This window comes from Schistocerca serialis, chromosome 2, assembly GCF_023864345.2.
Source record: "Schistocerca serialis cubense isolate TAMUIC-IGC-003099 chromosome 2, iqSchSeri2.2, whole genome shotgun sequence".
Classification (NCBI taxonomy): Eukaryota; Metazoa; Arthropoda; class Insecta; order Orthoptera; family Acrididae; genus Schistocerca; species Schistocerca serialis.
This window is the reverse complement of record NC_064639.1, coordinates 726,483,163-726,505,125: the sequence shown is the minus strand read 5'-3', so window position 1 is coordinate 726,505,125 and position 21,963 is coordinate 726,483,163. Positions and strand designations below refer to the sequence as shown.

At 41.3% G+C, this 21,963-nt stretch overlaps 1 protein-coding gene across 1 annotated transcript in view; it reads left to right on the top strand.

The window, feature by feature from the left end:
• The first annotated feature begins 255 nt into the window (after window positions 1–255).
• LOC126456369 (esterase E4-like) overlaps window positions 256–21,963 on the top strand; it is a 210,112-nt gene continuing 188,404 nt past the window's right edge. The window contains exons 1-2 of the mRNA XM_050092123.1: window positions 256–261; window positions 392–532. Coding sequence (XP_049948080.1) covers window positions 256–261; window positions 392–532 — 147 coding nt within the window. The remainder of the gene's footprint in view (window positions 262–391; window positions 533–21,963) is intronic.

The following is a 21,963-nucleotide window of genomic DNA, read 5'->3' as shown; positions in this document are numbered from 1 at the left end:
GCAGCACATTGTAATTGTCTACATTGAGATTCAATTGCCTCCCTGCACCATGCGCCAATTCATTGTAGATCCTGCTGCATTTCAGTACAATTTTCGATTGTTACAACCTCTCGATATACTACAGCATCATCCGCAAAAAGCCTCAGTGAACTTCCGATGTTATCCACAAGGTCCTTATACTTAACAGTATTGAATTAAAGTAAACTCGTACATTGGGAAAGAAGAGATAAGAAGCAGAGTAACATTTCAAACGCGATGCAGGTGAGAAGCTTTTGGGAAATCGTTACCAGATGGCGGGCCAGAGTGGTGTCGAGTTGAGATAAAAATCTCGCGACGCCTAGCTAGCGCGCCTGCCGTATTAAGCTGTGAGAGCCGCTCTGACTGGTGACAGATAACGAAACACAGGCACCGCTCAGCGTCCTGCGCGGGTCAGTGGGCGGGTCGCGCCGCCCGCGCCTCCAGCAGTCAGCCGCCAGCTGTCCGCCGAGGCCCCGACAGCCGCGTCTGCAGCATGGAGCAGCCGCCGCGCGCCGTGAGTCTCCTGCTTTGCCTCGCCACTTTACACTCTCTTATCTCAACGATACTTCACGCATCATTCAGGAAAGTCATTTCAAGTTTTAAATAGATTATTGTTGTGCGTATTTTCCACTAAAATTGCTTCGTGTAAGAGTCTCGGCAAAAGCTACCATCAACGCAAATGTCTTTATCCATTTTATTACTACATTACTGGCCATTAAAATTGCTACACTACGAAGATGACGTGCTACAGACGCGAAATTTGACCGACAGGAAGAAGATGCTGTGATATGCAAAAGATTAGCTTTTCAGACCATTCACACAAGGTTGGCGCCGGTGGCGACACCTACAACGTGCTGACATGAGGAAATTTCCAACCGATTTCTCATACACAAACAGCAGTTGGCCGGCGTTGCCTGGAAACGTTGTTGTGATGCCTCGTGTGAGGGGGAGAAATGCGTACCATCACGTTTCCGACTTTGATAAAGGTCTGATTGTAGCCTATCGCGATTGCGGTTTATCGTATCGCGACATTGCTGCTCGCGTTGGTCGAGATTCAATGACTGTTAGCAGAATATGGAATCGGTGGGTTCAGGAGGGTAATACGGAACGCCGTGCTGGATCCCAACGGCCTCGTATCACTAGCAGTCGAGTTGACAGGCATCTTATCCGCATGGCTGTAACGGATCGTGCGGCCACGTCTCGATCCCTGAGTCAACAGATGGGGACGTTTACAAGACAACAACCATCTGCACGAACAGTTCGACGACGTTTGAAGCAGCATGGACTATCAGCTCGGAGACCATGGCTGCGGTTACCCTTGACGCCGCGTCACAGACAGGAGCGCCTGCGATGGTGTACTCACCGTCGAACCTGGAGCACGAATGGTAAAACGTCATTTTTTCGGATGAATCCATGTTCTATTTACAGCATCATGATGGTCGCATCCGTGTTTGGCGACATCGCGGTGAACGCACATTGGAAGCGTGTATTCGTCATCGCCATACTGGCATATCACCCGGTGTTATGGTATGGGGCGCCACTGGTTACACATCTCGGTCACCTCTTGTTCGCACTGACGGCACTTTGAATAGTGGACGTTACATTCCAGGTGTGTTACGACCCGTGGCTCTACCCTTCACTCGATCCCTGCGAAACCCTACATTTCAGCAGGATAATGCACGACCGCCTGTTGCAAGTCCTGCACGGGCCTTTCTGGATACAGAAAATGTTCGACTGCTGCCCTGGCCAGCACATTCTCCAGATCTCTCATCAATTGAAAGCGTCTGGTCAATGGTGGCCGATCAACTGGCTCGTCACAATACGCCAGTCACTATTCTTGATGAACTGTGGTATCGTGTTGAAGCTGCATGGGCAGCTGTATCTGTACGCGTCATCCAAGCTCTGTTTGACTCAATGCCCAGGCGTATCAAGGCCGTTATTATGGCCAGAGGTGGTTGTTCTGGGTACTGATTTCTCAGGATCTATGCACTCAAATTGCGTGAAAATGTAATCACATGTCAGTTCTAGTATAATATATTTGTCCAATGAATACCCGTTTATCATCTGCATTTCTTCTTGGTGTAGCAACTTTAATGGCCAGTACTGTATATTCGAAGACTTCATTTCTTCGTTTTCCGCCGTTCTCCTTAGTTGCTTGGAAATTCGTAGGCACACATACACACACACACACACACACACACACACACACACACACACACACAAGAAATGAACAAATAGCAAACTATACATACAACACAAACAAGAGAGGAAATTTAGAAACACAGAGGCAGTTGGCAACACCATATACTGTAAACACATACGCGTTCAACGCACATTGAAAAGTGCAAGTGAAGTGTTCCAATAAATGTGGGCGGAAAAAACGCCGGAAATCTGCTGTCTGGAATAAGAGAGCTTAGTAAACACATCTCCGAAACGTCACACGTGGACTAGCAACATTGGTAATGAGAAGTAACGCCAAACGTTGTTTTAACTTCACGAAACTTTTCCTGCATAAGTTCTCTGAGCTGAAAAACAAAAGAAAGACATGAGTAAACGTAATGTAGTAATATACTTGTAATTACTACATATGCCTGAATGACATAGGGTGCTCGAAAATTTTCGGTCAAACTGAAACAGGTTATAGGTGTCCATAACCAATTACTTTCAGTTAGGAAACCAATGGTCAGAATGCATATTTATTGTGTTATGGACATGTACAGCGTACACAGCATAACAGCAACATAGCTCACAGTAACTGTTCAAAGCGACTACAGCCAGTCTCGATTGTTCCTGCTAGATGTGCTGTCACTGTTCTTGAAGACTGTACCCCTTACCGTCCGAGAAAAGATGTGCTGTTAGCACAACAGTGCACCAGCCCACTTCGATAATAATGTAGGAGCAGCTAAACAACACGTGACCTCACCGCTCGATAGTATTAACTCGATCGCCGGATCTCACACCGCTCGACTTTTTCCTTTCGGGTTAAAACGTTGCTGTAGCTACGAAAGCCCCGGTAGAAACGGATGATGACCTGTTTGCTAGGATCCAAGCTGCCTGTCTCCTGTTACAACAGACAGCAGGAGTCTTTTAGAGAGAAAGGCGCCGTCGCCAAATGGTTCAAATGGCTCTCAGTACTATGGGTCTTAACATCTGAGGTCATCAGTCTCCTAGAACTTAGAACTACTTAAACCTAACTAACCTAAGGACAGAACACACATCCATGTCCGAGGCAGGATTCGAACCTGCGACCGTAGCAGCCTCGCGGTTCCAGAGTGAAGCGTCTAGAACCGCTCGGCCACAACGGCCGGCTCCGTTGCCATGTATTCACTGAGATTGCCGGTCATCACTTTGAAAATTACTATGAGCTACGTTCTTGTTATGCGATGTACGCAGGGTATGTACATGACACAATAAATATACATTTCCGGCCATTCGTTCCGTATCTTAATATAATCGGTTGTGGACCTATTGTCACCCGCTTCAATTCGACGCAAAAAGTTTGAGACAAACTGTGTACAGTGAGTTTCATAATTCTTCTTGCACACTTTTATAGGTTCCAGAGAGGACTTAGTAGATCAAGTTGTGGGAACCCATGTCCTGAAATGTCATCCAGGAACGCTACAGAACGTCAGACTTACAGGCGCCGGCGCCTCTGAATGTATGTATGTACAGGGTGATTCCATGGTGATAACAGACTTTCACGGTTGATGGAGACGGATAAATCTATCAATTTGAGGTAAGGGTCCCTTTCTAGATACGAACGAGTCGAAAGTTACAAGCGAACACCATTCTGATACGTCAGACAGTGGAATACATGTACCGGGACTGTTGTTTCTAAGATTGTAGGGTAGGAAAACAAGAAAATATGTCCAGTAAACATGGGCTGTAAAATGCATACCGTAAGAGCTATGAGGACTTGTTCGGTAGAGGAGATGTGTTTCACACTAGCGAAGAGGAGCAGGTGCTCATAGCTCCTCAGTTATGCATTTTAGAGCCTATGTTTACTAGGCATTTTATTTTCTTTTCTTGGTCCCTACTACCACCTCTGAAAGTTGCGCACCCTACATTCTTAGCAACAACAGTACTGGTACATGTGTTCCACTGTCAGAGGTATGAGAATGATTTTCGCTTGCAACTTTCGACTCGTTCGTTTCCAACAGCGGGACGCTTACCTCAAACTTCGTCTTCTCTACCATCCTTGAAATTTTGCAACATATCATGGATTCCTTCTGTATATACATACATACATCTACAGGCGCCGGCGCCTATAACTTTGACGCTCTGTAGCGCGGTTGGATGAGGCTTCCGGGCGTGGTTCCTGTATAAAACTTGATCTAGTAAGCCCCCTCTGCAACGTCTAGAAGTGTGCAACAAGGATTGTGAAGCATCCTGCTTATAAAAAACACATGTAATACAGCCCAATGAAGATGCTTCATAAAAAAAGCAAAGCGAGTATGGCAAAAAACAGACAGTTTTCGATGCAGTAGCAAAGGCGGAATATATCTCCATGACCTTCATTAGCTATTCTTTCTGTTAGAGCGCTCGATACTGCTTTATCTCTTTGTGATCGTAATTTCCACAAGAAGAATAAGATCTGCTTGTTGTAAGACCACAAGTCGTGCTGTAAGACTGTCCTGACGAACGGAGTCAGATGATACAGTATTTTACGTACTATAATATGCAACATAATTTATAAGCATTTTAAAAAAATATTTTCTCCATTTTTACTGTTAGATTGCAAAGACAGACAAAATATTCTTAGTCATAAAACCGAATTGAGCTTTAAAATCCCTCAAAATTATCATTTGAACTTTCTTCTACTTTTTCGCTTTCCTCTTCGTCGTCCTCTTCATATATAAGATGCTCTTCACTGCTGTCGAGACCTTTACTTCTGCCGAACATCTTGAAAGATTTAACAATAATCTATTCTCTCACTCTAGACCACGACTCTTTTATCCACTGACACACTTCTTTCATTGTGGCTCGTTTCAAAACTCCCTTCGGCGTGAATTCATGTTGCCTTTCATCCATCTCCTTTTGTTCCATGGCATTCCTGTCTCATATACTCTGTAAATGGTTTATTTATAGAGACATCAAGAGATTGTAATTGTGAAGTAAGTCCTTCCGGAATAACAGCAAGCTCTGTAGTTCCATGTCTCAATTTCTCTTTCATAGAATTTTTCAGGTGACTACTAAATCGATCTAGCAAAAGAAGAGAACTCTTCTGCAATAAATCTCGTTTCCTTCTCTGCCACACTTGGTTAATTCATAATAACACAGCCAGCCTCGTCCATCCAAACTTCGTCACGTACGTGAAGAACAACACCTGGCGGTACTTCAGAAGATTTTGGCGTTTTTGTGCGCTTGAAAATGGTCATTGAATTAAGTTTAGTACCGTCAGCACAACATGGAAGAACAACAGTGTAGTGCATTTGTTCAGGTCCATTTGTTTTGTAGTTACATGGCAACAGGTCTGCTACTCGGCGCACCAAATATCAGAGGCGTTTCGTCCATATTCTCTACTTGGCTTAGTTCCACATCAGTTTTCTTTCGAAGTTGAATAGTAAAGCGATGGAAAGATAATATTTTCTCTTCGTACTATAGTGGCATTTTCTGACATATTTTGGTTTTGGTTCGCATGCTACGTCCATGACTCTTCATAAACCTGTAGAAACAACCAACTTCACCTACATCTAACATCCACATGATTACTCTGCAAGTCACATTTAAGTGCCTGCCAGAGGGGTTCATTGAACCACCTTCACAATTCTCTATGATTCCAATCATGTATAGCGCGCGGAAAGAACTAACACCTATATCTTTCCGTACGACCTCTCATTTTCCTTATTTTATCATGGCGGTCGCTTCTCCCTATGTATGAGTCAACAAAATATTTTCGCATTCGGAGGAGAAAGTTGGTGATTGGAATTTCGTGAGAAGATTCCACCGCAACGAAAAACGCCGTAGTTTTAATTATGTCCATCCCAAAACCTGTATAATTTCAGTGACATTCTCTCTCCTACTTCGTGATAATACAAAACGTGCTGCACTTCTTTGAACTTTTTCGATGTACTCCGTCAATCCTCTCTGGTAAGGATCCCACACCATGCAGCAGTATTCTGAAAGAGGTCGGACAAGCCTAGAGTAGGCAGTCTCCTTAAGGTCTGTTAAGTTCCGCTGTAGCACTCGGCTACGATCGTGTATTTGTATAATTGTTGTATTAATTCCAATGCCATTTTGACTGCGTCCTTGAATCCATTTCGTCATCTCCTAATTTTAACCATTTTGCATTCAGTACTCCATTTGCATATTTAGTCTTCCCCATTGTTTTCAGCTATTATTTACTAGCGAATGGTTTTTTCTGTTGATGGAGGACCGAAATGTAACTCAGCTGCTCTGTTTCCGTGTTCTTCTGCATATGCTATTACTTTCAGTTTATAGCCTGCATCATACAAATACCTTTCATTTTTTTCCATTGCGAAAGTATCTGCTAACAAAAATAGTTTTCAGTTCAAGTTCACTGTCACCGTAGACTGCAATGACGCATCATTTTAGGCTAGACCGTGTTGTGGCTTTGTGATGGCGGGGCGGGCGGCAGAGAGTGTTAGCGAGCCTGTGAGTCCCCGCAGCTCACGTTCGTCCCGCCGGTGCACTGGTGCTCCCACTTGAATCCTGTGTTGCCAGACAGAGATAGGTTTCCCGCGGCAACGAATATGTGGCTATTTTAAGACAAGCGGCAATTTTAAATCAGACACTGGACATTTTTGTATTAATTTCGAGTGTCAGACGAGCCTGAAATTTGGAGGCAGCTTTCCTAAGAAAAAAGTGGGTCTTACAGTTCGTAACATACGAGTAGGAGAGATGCAACGGAATCTTTTAAATATGGTAGTATATTTGTTATATGCATAAGCCAATTACCAAGGTCAGCTTTCATTCAAGTGAACGTCTGACCTAAGTTGTCCTCTTCAGGTACAAGTCTTATCTGCGTGCATAAGAACCACGTGATTCAGGCAAAGACGACAAGATCAGTCCTCAAAATAATATATGAAATATTTCAAAATTCCTGTTACAGGCTTGGGGGATGCAAAGGGGACTTCGTCTATACAATTTTAATTAGGAATCTATGTTCAGAAACCTGCTTTTTGGATAAAGGTAAGTTTGAAGACTTTCATATATATCGCTTCACGCTACGGTACGCAATGACAGAGCTGCGCAGTTTACATATCCAGTGGCGGATTAAAAAATTTTGCGCCCCTAGGCACACCATATTATATGGTCCCCGCCCCCCCCCCCCCCAATAAAAAAAATGTTTTAAATAATAACTATTAGCCGACAGCTTCACAATCGCCGTTTTGGGTAGAGCGCTGTGAGCTGTTTCTGTACTCTGCTATTTGCTGTTCTGAAGGACGCGTCAGCGGTCTAGTCACGTTCAATCAAAGTGTAATATCGTTCCTGAACTGTACTTGGTGTGCGGCGGCGGACAAAACAAACTAGACACTGCAGTCTGTTAACACATTCTTCTGTCGAAAGACAACAGAAACGAACACAAGGTAAATAACTTTTCTTTTATGGCCTAAAAATTCAGCAGAGCGTGTAGGAGACAACGGATTTTTGTTATACGTTCACTTTTAATATGTTCTTTTAGACGAAAACATTGGAAATGAAAATTAAAAAAATGTATGTTACAATCTAAAAACCGAAGCGAACGTGTCATACATTAGAAATTAATACGTACTTTTACAGAGATGAGTTCAAAATTAAAATTACACTGTCGTCTTACGATCTAATAACTTTAATGTGTAGCAGATTACAAAAAAAAGCACATTCGGTATTAATACGTGAATCTATAGGAAAGCGTAATAAATGAAAATGAAATGGAGATTTCGGTGCACGAACTAATAACTAAATACAGACGAACAAACACAGAACTGGATTTGCTATTACATAATTTCACAGACTAGTATGGAAAAATCAAACTTGTTTTATAATATAATAGTTAACGTGTAAAACATTAGGGTCTGCGAAGCTAGATGCTGCATAATAAGTGTACACAACACCTGTAATCCATGTATGGGCTGAATAGTTTTGTACTGCAGCTCCTGCTCTCACCATAGCTCTTTCTAACGGTATTAGCAAAGCTTTTACGTATTTATCGACAGAACTGAACTACGTTGTTTATTAACACTTTTTCATCTGAGTGCGCTCTCCGATAACGTATATTTCCGCGGTAAGTATACATTTCGGCAGACACCAAGAATACGCTTCAGTTTTAATATACTACAGTATTAGTATGACTTGACTCTACAGCGCCGAGCGGCCTGGGTATTGTTTAGTATTATCGAGGGCCTTAGGTCACGTCTGCACGTAAACGAGGTTTAGTTCCGCGTTCTGCCATCGACAAATGTAAAATAAACAGGTAATACGTAGTCTGTGAATGTGCTCAAGTTATAATAAAAGTGTTATAATCTTACGTTTTTAAAATCAATATAAATAAATAAACAAAATCACCAACCATCAAAGTTTGTGTCTGGCTTTGACGGCAGAAAACTCGTTGATCATATCTTCATAGTTCAGACAGTTATCAGTTAGGACGTCAGCTTCGATGTGAAGAATGGACAAGGCGTTCAATCTCTCCTCAGACAACGTAGAACGTAGGTACGATTTCTGTCCTTCAAGAGCCGAAAACGAGAGTTCTGCTGAACAATTTGCAGGTGCCACACGTAGAAATATTCTAAGAGCAATATCAACATTCGGAAAGACGGACTGTAACCTCTCTTCTCGTAAAAACTTACTCATTTCGACTGGTATATCAGTGCCATACATAGAAATATTCTGAGAGCAATATCAACATTCGGAAACACGGACTGTAACCTCTCTTCTCGTAAAAATTTACTCATTTCGACTGGTATATCAGTGCCATACATAGAAATATTTTAAGAGCAATATCGACATTCTGAAACACGGACTGTAACCCCTGTTCACGTAAAAATTTACTCCATTCGACTGGTACATCACGAATCTCAGAAGATTTCAAAAGTCCCGCGAAATGTACACATTCACTATGGAAAGACGGCTCTAAATCTGTGTCATATGACGCTTGGAGTTTTGATGCACGTTGAGCAATATCGTCAGGTGAACTGTTCTTAAGGTTACTGAAAACTGTGAAGGAGTCCAACAGTATTCTATAGCTTTCTTCCTCCTCACTAATTCGGCGTACAAGTTGTCGAGTCCCGGGAGAAATGTTTCGACTCTAAATTTTTCCCTTCCAGCCAGAAAAAACTTCTTCAGAGTCCGCTTCTTCGTCATTATGAAGTTTGGGTTTTCGTGATCTTTTGTAGGTGCATTCATAGTCTACTTCAGTCTCAATCTCCATGGATTTATTTTCATAATAGTCGAACATGCCACGAATAAATGCAATAAATCTTACAAGTGATTCATATAATCCATGTACTATTTTAGTATCAATATTTACACTTTTCAATTTCAGATTTACACTATTAAATCTCTGGAGTATGACCTTCCAAACTGGCATCATTAATACTGTTTTTAGTCTGCTGAGTTCACTGAGTAAATCGGAAGCCTCATTTCGCACAAGTGGTTTTTCAAACGTATTATTGGCAATATGAGAGGGCATTGATAACGCCCTCCCAGTTGTCATATGGAATTACACACGCTTCCTCTCTTGCTGACCAACGTGTTTTTGATAAACTTTTTACCGTTTTGCTTCCTGGTTTCATAAAAGAAAGAATTTTATCCCAGCGCTGTGTCGAAGCAGAGAAAAAATTATGAAGGTTTTGCACTACACTGAAAAATGAACGTGCTTTCCGACAACAGCTTGCAGCACTACTGCCGACTAAATTCAAAGAATGTGCTGCAAAAGGCACATAATGCGCTTTCGTATTTCGTTCTTTAATGCGTGTCTGCAAACCAGTGTAGGTTCCTGACATATTGCTTGCGTTGTCATATGACTGGCCTCTACAGTCAGTAATATCAATGGAATTTGTAGACAGGACTTTTAGTACGGCCTCAGCTAAGTTTTCGGACTTGTGACCCGGGTTTGGTAAAAACAGAAGGAAACGTTTAACAGGTTCACCATTCTCGTTCACGTATCTTAGTATGATAGATAATTGCTCAGTATGTGAAATTTCCGCAGTAGAATCTACTATTATAGAGAAATATTTGGCCTGTTTTATTTCATTTATTATAATTATTTTTATTCGCTCAGAAAGAAGCTCTATTATTTCATCACAAATTGTTAAATAAAGATAACTTGTACGTCCCTGCTGTGATTTCCCATATCGTTCAATGTGCTCTGCGAGAAGAGGATCAAACTCGGCTGTAAGTTCAAGATAAATCATACATTAACCATTATGTAATGAATGGAACCTTACAACGTGTACATTTGTTCTGCCTCAACATATGACTCGAAATGGTTATCTATTGTTCCAAGTGACTTTTTTCTTGTTAAGATTGATAACTCAATATTTTCGTGTTCAAGTTAATTCTCATGATGAGGTAAAATATTGGAAACATTTTTCCAATCTTCAATATCGTTAGCAGCAATGGCGGCCTTACCTCCGAACAATTTACATGGTGTACAAATACAACACCGGTGTTACAGGAGTATACTAGAAAATCATGCGAAATTGATTCACCATTTAAAAGTTTACGGTAAAATACATTTATGTTCAAATATCTGGTTTTATCGCCTACTGATCTTCTTGAATTAGAAAAATCACCGTTACAATTTTGATTAATGCCACGTTGTAAGAGAATGTCGATTGTTGATTCATTGACACACCCTTCTGCAGGATCATCACTAACGATGTTATTTCTTTTTGTAATGTCTGACTTGACACCTAGTTTTTTGTGAAACTCGAAATCATGAACAACTTGCTATTCTTCATTTTTAACTTTTGTTTCGTCTGTATTTACTTCTTTCACAACAGATGCAGCGCCAGAAATATCATCCATACTACTTCAACTCGAAGTCGAACCCGCAACATTATTTGTGAAAAATTTATCTACTCTGACAATCGTTTTTAGAGCATTGGCTTCTCGTTCTCGCTTTTCCTTCGATAATTTCCGAAATGCCGCCCCACTTAATTTTGCACGTTTGCTTTTTTCACTGTTATTCATGTTAAAGCACTTACAAAATTGTCAACCAACAGTCAAAACAAAAGAAAAAAATTGTAAAAAAAAATGGTTCAAATGGCTCTGAGCACTACAGGACTTAACAGCTGTGGTCATCAGTCCCCTAGAACTTAGAACTACTTAAACCTAACTAACCTAAGGACACCACACAGAACCATGCCCGAGGCAGGATTCAAACCTGCGACCGTAGCAGTCGCGCGGTTCCGGACTGCGCGCCTAGAACCGCGAGACCACCGCGGCCGGCAAATTGTAAAAGGAAAGTAAGAAAGACTGTATCCAGTTCCAGTCGTGCTACACCACACATGAGCACAAAACTTTTTACTTTAAACGCGACATACAAGCACAAAGATTTTTCCTTTAAACACGGAGCGGTCAACTGGCTCACTAGGTTTGCTCGACGTAATTGTACTATGAAAGAACGACAATACAGAATAATTGCCGCTGTAGGTGTTGATTTTAGCCTTTGACTATGCCTAACATTTAGCCAAGCTGTTTTATATTTGTTCTGAAGAAGGCGTGGTCACCCACGCTGAAACCTAGGTAAACACCAGGTAGTTTGTGCAAATGAGGCTGATTTTTCATAATTATTTAGAAGTAAAGTTTTGTGGTCTGAGAAATTTATCTCTGAAGCTTAATTAAAGAAGGTGATTCCGTGATGATAGTACAAACTTTCGTGGATTATGAAGAAGAGTAAATGCATCAATTTGAGGTAAGAAATCCTGGTCCGGGGACAACCGAGTAGAAAGTTATAAGCGAAAATCGATCTGATATCTCTAACAGTCGAATACGAGTACATATACCGGTACTGTTGTTGTTAAGACTGTAGAATAGGCAACTTTCATAGCTGCTATTACGGGCCAAAACAACAACAAAAATTTCCGCTAAATATGGGCTCTAAAATATTTACCTCAAGAGCTGTGAGAACTGATCCATCTTCGGTAATGTGAAACACATTTCTTCTACAGCAAGCTCTTTCGCTTCCATGTTTTTAGAGAAGGAAGTCTGGACCAAAACAAGAAAAAAAGTCTACTACATATGGGCTCTAATATGCGTACCTTAAGAGCTATGGGCACCTGTACAGCAAAAAAGATGTGTTTCACAATAGCGAAGATGAACAAGTGCTCATAGCTCTTAAGATACGCACTTTAGGTCCTATATTTATTGGACATTTTTTACTTGTTTTGCTTTTTACTATCTCGTCCAAAAATATGAAAACCAAAGAGTTAGCAGTAGAAGAGATGTTTTCCATAGTATCGAAGATGGAGGAGTGCTCATACCTCTTAAGGCTTGTATTTTACAGCCCACGCTTACTAGACTTTTTTATTGTTTTGATCCATATTACCTCCCGTGAGCGTTACTAACCCAAGCAACAATGGTGCTGGTACATGTATTCCACTGTCAAAGGTATTAACACGATTTTCCCTTATAAGTTTCAACTCAGTCGTATTCGGAGCAAAATCCAATTCCTCAAACTGATACGTTTTCTCTTCTCCGTCGTCCCTGAAAGTTTGTAACAACACCTATGAATCGTCCTGTATCTTGCTATATGTATGAATTAATTAATCCTAATGCAAATTCTGAAAGGAAATCCAATTTGTTTCAATCTAGGTATTTGTTACCGTTAGTATTTCGTTTCTATGGAACTAAGTTTGCTAGAAACAAGTACAATGAAATTGGTCGATAAATTTCGTTTCATTTTAGTCTTTATCTGGTTTCCATATTAGCGTTGTTCGTCTCCGACATCTTTCTTCATCGTATTTGGCTAAAGGCTCACAACAGGTCAGTTCTTTTTTATGAGAATAATGAATTCGATCTTTTGCAGGGGTTCTATTCGCCATAATTTTTTATTCCTTTCTGTAGTTCTTCATATAACAAAGGATTTAAGAGAATTTTCATTGTAGCATTGTGGATTTTGTGTCTGAAATCCTCTAACCCTATCACACGTAATCGACACTGAATATAGAATTACTTGCTTTCCTAAAATATTTCACTGAAACTAACCTATTTCTTTTACAAAGCACAGAGGTGTTTCCATGTTTTCTTTTGCCTTCTACTTCTTTTCGCACTTATATGGTTGTTTGTATTTCTAAACATATTCTGACGTTTTATAGTTTTTGTATTGATTAAAAGCTAGTTTTCACCTCCACTACAACTCACGAACAATGGAAATTCTGCCCAACAAGGAACTCCGTCTTATTAATACTTACTGAGTTCTTTCTTAGCACCGCAGTGTCCACGGCTATCTTAACTAACGGTATAAGCTGCTTCTACTACGCGTTGATATATAGTGTTCAACCTAAATATGTCTTTTAATCACCAACGGTCTTTTGTACAGCGCCCAGGTAAAACTATTTTGCTTTTTGTAATGCTCCTCCAGCCGCTGCTCTTTAACCCTAGGACGCATGGTGCCGAAAACACACATGAATGCATATGCAGGCCCTCCAAGGCACTGCCCTAATTTAAAATATTCCTCTTTTCATATAATCATTCTTTGGAGGTAATTTTATTTCTTTCAAATTTGTTGTCACATTGACAGATTCCTAAGATACAGTAACAGGACCTGGTTTGCCTGATTAACATTTTATTAATTTTTTTAAAAAACTCTAAGAGTGAATTTTTATTAGTTACATCCATTTACACACAACATATAAAAATAATTTTATTAATTCACTTATAAGTTGCAGTTTACATTTTAATTTCTTCGATTAAAACAAACTCATTATTCACAATATTATGTATATAGGCAATATTTTGACAAAAAGTTATTATTCATTGTCACATAAAATTGGATTTTTCTTAGTTTTCAACATGTGACAAACAAGAAGCACAAAGAACGCCACTATGTTGCTTACAAATGTTGGTTTTACACTTAATGCATGTCACAGAACTTTCCCTGAGTTTATTATATGGACAATAATTGTACCTTCTTCTTTTTCCTGAAACAAGTAGATGGTTCGGCAATATGACATCTTTTTGAACACCACATCTTTGCATGGCATCAACGATTTTCTTTGGAGGATTAGGGATCTGAATACGAAGTTCCATTAGCGGTCTTACCATTTCCTCTGCTAAATGGAGAGTAGAGGAACAAACACCTTTTATCACTTCTTCCACTATGGTATGTCAGATGTTGGGCAGAAAATAAAATTTCACTGTTCATTGCTGCGACGTCCATCATATTCATCCATAATGCAAATGGCCATCTTCCTGTTTGTCTCTTGCAAGTGTAATAACGAATTTTCTGGTCCATTTGATCTACTTCACCCTTCGTACAGTTATAGAACTTTATTATATCTGGTTTCTTTTTTGGATGAGTTTCATCAATGTTTCTGTCGTGATGCATTGTGCTAATGAGAACTACAGACTTTTTCTCTTTGGGAACATAGCTCACCATTGTAATGTCACCTCTAAATGCAAACAAAGAGGAATGAATCGCTCTTGAGGCAGATGGTTTCATCTCATTAGGAATTTCTGGTTTATTTTGTTTATTGTTCCCACCACTGTAATTTGCTTCTGAAGCATCTCTTCTGCCAGCTGCACACTAGTAAAGAAGTTGTCAACAGTAATATTTTTTGATGATCATTCAATGCTTTTAGCAAGATCTTTCACCACATTCAATCCAAGATTTTTCTGAATAGGTTCATGGGTCTTCCTTCCCGTGTAAACAATTCCATCTAAAGCATATACAGATGTAGCATCACATAAGCAAAATATTTTTATGCCATACTTGGCTGGTTTAGAGGGCATATACTGGGTGAAGCTACATCTTCCACGGAATGGGACTAGCTGTTCGTCAACTGTGAGCGAATCATTGGGAATCATTCTATTTCTACACTTGTCAAGAAATAGTTCCCATACATAGCGAACAGCTGCAAGTTTGTCATCTGCAGATCGAGCTTCACGGGTACGCCTGTCATCAAATCTAATCATCCTCCTTATATCTGCGAATCTATTTACTGACATGGTGGCCTTATATGTAGGATTTGCCTTTTCATCCAAGAATAATTCTCTAATAGGGACATCCCAACTGTTCTCAACACCAGAAAGCAGTAAAAGACCAAGAAAACCCTCCATTCCAGCAAGCGAAACGTTTTCCACGTCTTACCATGTAAAGCAGCCACTCTTCTGCCTTCAATATTTGTGCAGTTGATGATTTCCTCTAGTATTTCCTTGGAGATGAAATAGTCCCAGGAATCCAAACCACAGGCTTGACCAGGTGCCTTCTTTACGATATTATGGACAGGAGTACGAAAAGTTGCTGGATGATCGAATTTCCAAATCGTTCCATTCCGACTAATGTATGTGTGGTCTTCTATACCTTTTTGCGATGGTTCTTCATTTTCTGACTCTGATGAAGTAATATTATCGGATGGACTGTCATCTGCCTCAGTATTCACATCTGCAGGTTCATTGGCTGATTCTACACTACTTGCATCTTCAAAAATATTTCCTTCTTCGCAATAATCATCTTCTTCAAACCATTGAGCCACAACACTTTCAAAATTAGTTGCATTTGCACGTACTGACTCTCTTACTTTGCGTGTCGAAGCCATAGCAAAAGGCGTGCCACTCTAACAGCAGCTTGTGCAGCACTAAACGAGTCATACTCGTAACAATATGGGCCTTGAAGCAACAAACAAACTACAGTAACAATGAGGCTGACAAGAGCAGCATAGGATAACAATACTATGCAATAATAAAACATTTGGTAGCAAAAATATCAATAATACACCGACATCGCCAATATGTGAAAGTAGTGTGTATTATTTTTTAATTATACCATTACTACTACAGATACGGCTGCTGTTGGCACTCCTCTTGCTGGAAATACCACTACAGTCATTGTTGAATTAATAACTGCTTCCAAACAAATATTGAAGACAATATAGGCTAAAGAACATTTATAAATGTGTGAGGGCCTCTGAAGCCCTGCTTATGCATTCACGTTATATGGGTAAACGTATTAAATTATACAAAAAACTTAAAAAGGTATCTCATTCAGACTTGACAGGAGGAATGTCACAGTGTTAGTGAAAGAGAACTGGAAAGCAGTTTGAAATCAAACATAAAATTACAGAATTTCTTTAAAAATGAAGGCATAAAAGGGCCTCGGAGGCCCTGTATGTGCATCCTGGGGTTAACGCAAGGTACATTTGAACTCACAGTAGATATAGAGTCACTCATCCAAATACATACACATAATAGGAAACAGAAATTAAGTTAGTTAGCTTTGTTATAGGATTATCAGAGTGTTTGTATTTGTTGAGATGCTGGCTACAATTTTATTGCACAGAAATGAGGTTTATGGACTGGACGCACAAACAGCCCCTGTGAATCGTCCAGCACTAGTTGTGCCAGCAGGAGTATAAATTGTTCCATGTCCCATGGCCGCGACAGGGACAACATCTCAATAATGTCGAGCCTCTCTCGTGAGAAGCACGCTTGATTGTTAACCACCTCCATCATTGTTACTAGAACTTGCCACTGTTTTGCAGGTCGAATCGCAAAACATACAGTGCCTGTATTTATCCATTCTGAGACGACTGGAACGCAATATCAAAAAGTTTTTACTGCTAGAGGTCTTACAATCACCAGTTGATAATAACGGTAGAAGACTACCGGTGCAGTCCATTCGGCTTCTTGTACGGATAGGATTCGTCGGTGACGGCTTTATACTTTTAAGTGCTGAATGAGTTCGTAGCGGTTTTCCTTAAAGAACAGATACACAGAACAGAGGCTTTAGCCAACAATAGTATATTCTTCTTCACTATTTACAACAGTCTGCCAACGCTGGGGTAACCTTTCGATTCCGCTACGTAGAAATCACGTGGTTTTGAGGCGAAGAACTCGCCGAGCCATATTCGGAGCTCATTTTCGTCCGGAAAGGAAGTTCTTTGGAGATTGTTCGACAGAAAGTGGAAAAGCTGAAAACCCAAGGGCGCAAGATCAGGTGAATAGGGATGGTGCTGAATGACTGCCCTGACCGCCTTCTGCAGAGTGTTTTTTGTCAGTCTAGCAGAATGCGGGCGGGCGTCATCGTGGAGGAGCAGCATTTCACGCCTTCTTCCTGGTCGTTTTTCTTGTACTGCGTCTGCAGTGAGTCTCAGTTGTTGACAATAAGTGTCTGGCAGTGATGGTTACACCTCGGAGAAGCAGTTCATAGTACACCACCTCGTTGCTGTTCCACCAGATACATAACATTATCTTCAGCGGATGCGCGCAGGTCTCTGTACGAGGAGTTGCCGCTTTGTTTGGGCTCAACGATTTCTTTCTTGTCCCTACGTTACCATAAAGACCATTTCTCGTTACCAGTAACGACACAGGACAGGAAAGATCGGTGTTGTTGACGAGCCAAGTAATGACGAGCTAGCAGAAATACGCAAATGGCCACCAACTGATTCTTGTGATCTTGGCTTAGATCATGCGATCCCCTTACACACAATTTTTGAACCTTCTCCATTGCATCCAAATGTCGGACGATGATGGAATGATCACAGTTTATCTTATCTGCCAGTTTTCGAGTACACTGAAGTGGGTCATTAAGGCGGTTAAACGATCTTTATCAAACAACAAAGGTCTCCCTGAACGTGGAGAGTCACTATTGTCAAAACGATCTTCCTTAAAACGAGAAAACCATTTTATTTCCACCCTCTCCTCTGGTGTTATCCCCATACATGGCGCAAATGTTTCCGGCTGCCTTCGCTTCTGTCACGCCTGTAGTGAACTCAAACAGAAGAATAGTCTGCAATGTTCCGATTTCTCCACTTGGCACTCCATTTTCTAGCATCCGCAGCTACACTCACAATCTCCAAACGATAAAACGACAATGCGTAATTTCAAATAGCAACAATGATCTACAAATAAAAACTGACAGCCGGCCTTGGTGGGCGAGCGGTTCTAGGCGCCACAGTCTGGAACCGCGCGACCGCTACGGTCGCAGGTTCGAATCCTGCCTCGGGCATGGATGTGTGTGATGTCCTTAGGTTAGTTAGGTTTAAGTAGTTCTAAGTTCTAGGGGACTGATGAACTCAGATGTTAAGTCCCATAGTGCTCAGAGCCATTTGAACTATTTTTTAAAAACTGACAATCAAAAAATGGCCCATAGCAATCGGAATGTAACCATACAAAACAAAAACGCTACAATCTTATGCACCAAGCTAGTAGTTTGTGCACGGAGATCCCGTTTCACTGATTGTCTGTTAAAAGTATTACGGACAATTTTGGCACATAGCCATTAGGTTTCACTGACCTGTAAGTTTAATTAGTTCCATTGTGTAGGACCCATCTACAACGGTTGCCGTAGATCCCCAAGCGGTATGATGTGCATTGAGATCTAAACAGCTTTGCAATCAACGACTGAATGTACTTTTTGTCTGTCCCTTGAGATATTGAACTCATATTCGCACATGAGCCCTTTTGAAATAGAGTGATAGCCATATTCCTTGCAGGCGAGTTTATTTTAATAGCTCGCGCTTTCAGACGAGGGGCGTTCAATTAGTAATGAAAGACATTTTTTCTCGGTCAGTTTCGATTAAAAACACGCAGAACTTGTTCCGATACGTCGTGGAATATTCCTGCTTCAGATCCTATGTTTTCATGAAGTTCCGATAGGTGGCGGTGCTATACATAACCTTCCAAATGGCGTTTGTAACGGAGGTGCACTCCAAGCACAGAGCCGCCATTGAGTTTCTTTCTGCGGAAAAGCAGAACATCACAGACATTCATAGGCAATTGCAGAATGTCTACGTAGACGTAGCATCGAATGCCCGCTACACCAGGGTTATTTTGTTTGCAGATGATGTTGTCGTTTATCATCTAGTAAAGTCATCAGAGGATCAAAATGAATTGGAAAACGATTTAGATAAGATATCTGTATGGTGCGACAATTGGCGATTGACCCTAAATAATGAAAAAGTGTGAGGCCATCCACATGAGTGGTAAAAGGAATCCCTTAAACTTAGGTTAAACGATAAATAAAGCACACCTAAAGTACGTAAATTCTACTAAATTCTTAGGAATTACAAACACGAACAACTTAAATTGGAAAGACCCCATAGAAAATATTGTAAGGAAGGCGAACGAGAAAATGCGTTTTATTGGCAGAACACTCAGAAGATGCTAAAAATCTACTAAAGAGACTGCCTACATTACGCTTGTCCCTCTCATTTCGGACTACAGCTCCGCGGCTGGAGATCCTTACCAGATAGGATTAAGGGAGTGCATCGAGAAAGTTCAATGAAGGGCAGCACGTTTTGTATTATCGATAAGGAATGAGAGTGTCGCGGACATGATAGAGGATATGGGGTGGACTTCACTAAAAAAAGACGTTTCTCGTTACGGCGGGACCTTCTCACGAAATTTCAATCAACAGTGTTCTCCGCGAAATCCGAAAATATTTGGTTATCACCGACCTACATAGGGAGAAACATCATCAGAATAAAATAAGGGAAATTACAGCTCGGACGGGGAGATATAGGTGTTCCTTTTCTCCGCGCGCTGTTGAGTCGAATAATAGAGAATTGTTGCGAAGGTGGTTTGCAGAATTGTTCAAATGGCTCTGAGCACTATGGGATTTAACTGCAGAGGTCATCAGTCCCCCAGAACTTTGAACTACTTAAACCTAACTAACCTAAGGACATCACACACATCCATACCCGAGGCGGAATTCGAACCTGCGACGTAGCGGACGCTCGGTTCCAGATTATAGCCCCTAGAACCGCTCGGCCACTCCGTGTGCTTTTGCAGATGGAGATGTAGATCAGGATGACGTTGCACATATTGGCTGGATTCGTGCACTGATTGGACTGGGAAGGGTGTCACAAAGTTATTACGTTCTCTCCTGAGGCAAGGTGGCCCATAATTGTAACTGGTCATTGATATCCTGGATGTTAGAACTGCGACACAATTGACTTTGAGCCGGTTTCACATGTCTATCAGGGATGGATCTGGGAATCTTGCTGTACGTAGGAGCACCTGAACATCACGCAGACACATCATACAGAATGTTTAGTATGTGTACGACCATTGTCCTGTTGAAAAATGACACAGTCTTACACGAGAAAGCTGGATGCAGATGCACGCAACGTTCCATTTTGGTGTCTAAATTATCTCAGTAACTACAATGACGTAAAGTCATGACCGATGTCTGCACGAACCATGGCACCAGAATCAACATAGTTGTGCCTCTCCCAAACAATTGAAGAGAGAGACCTGACGCCACGTCGCCACCATACTTGCCAACGATGATTAGCCAGGTTTGTGCAGAACCATGATTGGTTTGTGAGACCCCCCGCTAAATCCGCAAGACAGGACACGTAGTTTAAGTTGTGGAAAGGGGCCAAAATAATCGGCTGTCAATTTCACTCGAACATACAACCTTTTATTTCATCAAACATTACAAAAGCCAAGAAAAATTTAAAAAAACAGAGATTTAGTTTTGAAACTTAAGTAGTGGCTGAATGCGCCGTACAATCTCATGCCTTAAGGGCAAGACCACTTTAATTTAAAAACCGCTGAAAGTCCATAACTTAAGGCTCAACCAAAATCAGAAATTTAAAAGGCAAAGCCTTATCTTAAAACAGTTCCTTAATTAGGCTGAAGGCCCAAAGAATCTGACACTTTAAGAGCAAACAACTGAAATTCAAAATCGGCTGAAGGCCCAACACTTAAGACTCAATAACATTTATTTTAAAAATGCCAAAGGCTTTACATAAAACAGTTCTTAAATTAGGCTGAAGGCCCAAACCATCTGACGTCTTACGGGCAAAACAACCTTAATCTAAAGATCGGCTAGAAGCCATACAAGTACAAACAACAAGAACAAGCAAGAAAAGGCAGTACATCCAAGGGCGCTCAGAAGTTCCGAGAGTCGACCTGGAATTCAAACACTGACGCTCGCTTAGGTGAGACAGGCAGTCGGCCCAACCATTGTCGATCTGATGACGATCCAACCAACAGACAGTCAACGGACCCAGTGACAAGATAACCTCCGCTTCACCCAAACAGCACACAATAGGGAGTTCAGTGGAACAACGTAGAAGGTATTGGCGCCCACAACCAATCATACATTGAGTTGTCAAAGTACACTCTGTGCTGGACAGCGACAACATGATGAGCAAAATACACTGCCTGAATTTACGTCAACGGCCAGGGCAGGTAACCGGAATGTTAACGGCCAGGGCAGGTAACCGGAATGTTAACGGCCACGAGGCAGAAGATTCAGCTGGTGCACTTCAATCCAAATAACCGAGTACAGTTAAACTCCGCCGGAGGGTGGCTAAAACTTGCCAACTTGAAAACACACACTGTTGCCCGCGGGAATATCCCAACAGCCGACAACGAACTCCAAACGACACAGTGTGAACAGTCCTGACTTGCTGGTAGATTCAGTCAAAACTCAACTTTCATGTCCTGGATCGGCGACCCACGAACCTCATAGCAGTCGGAACAGCGCTACACACTCCGACACCGCATAGAGGCTGCAAGTGGGCCCGGCCAAACTATGCGCCGCGGAAATTTTTCGCTGCTCCATCCCAATTGACCAACTGCCCTTACACAGCCCAGCTGGAAACTATAAGCGCCGGACCAAAGAGAGTCCAAGGTGTGAATATCGATACACACCGCTGCTGCCACCCGTGGAAAGAGAGGATAACAGCATAATCGCGATAACTGTAGGAGACTAAACACAGAATAGCAACCAAGGTTTATCCAACACATAGCATGAGCCAGCGACGGCTCAGCTGGTGAACACAGTGTGACGATATTCATCAGCAGTTCATGCTTCCCAGTCAC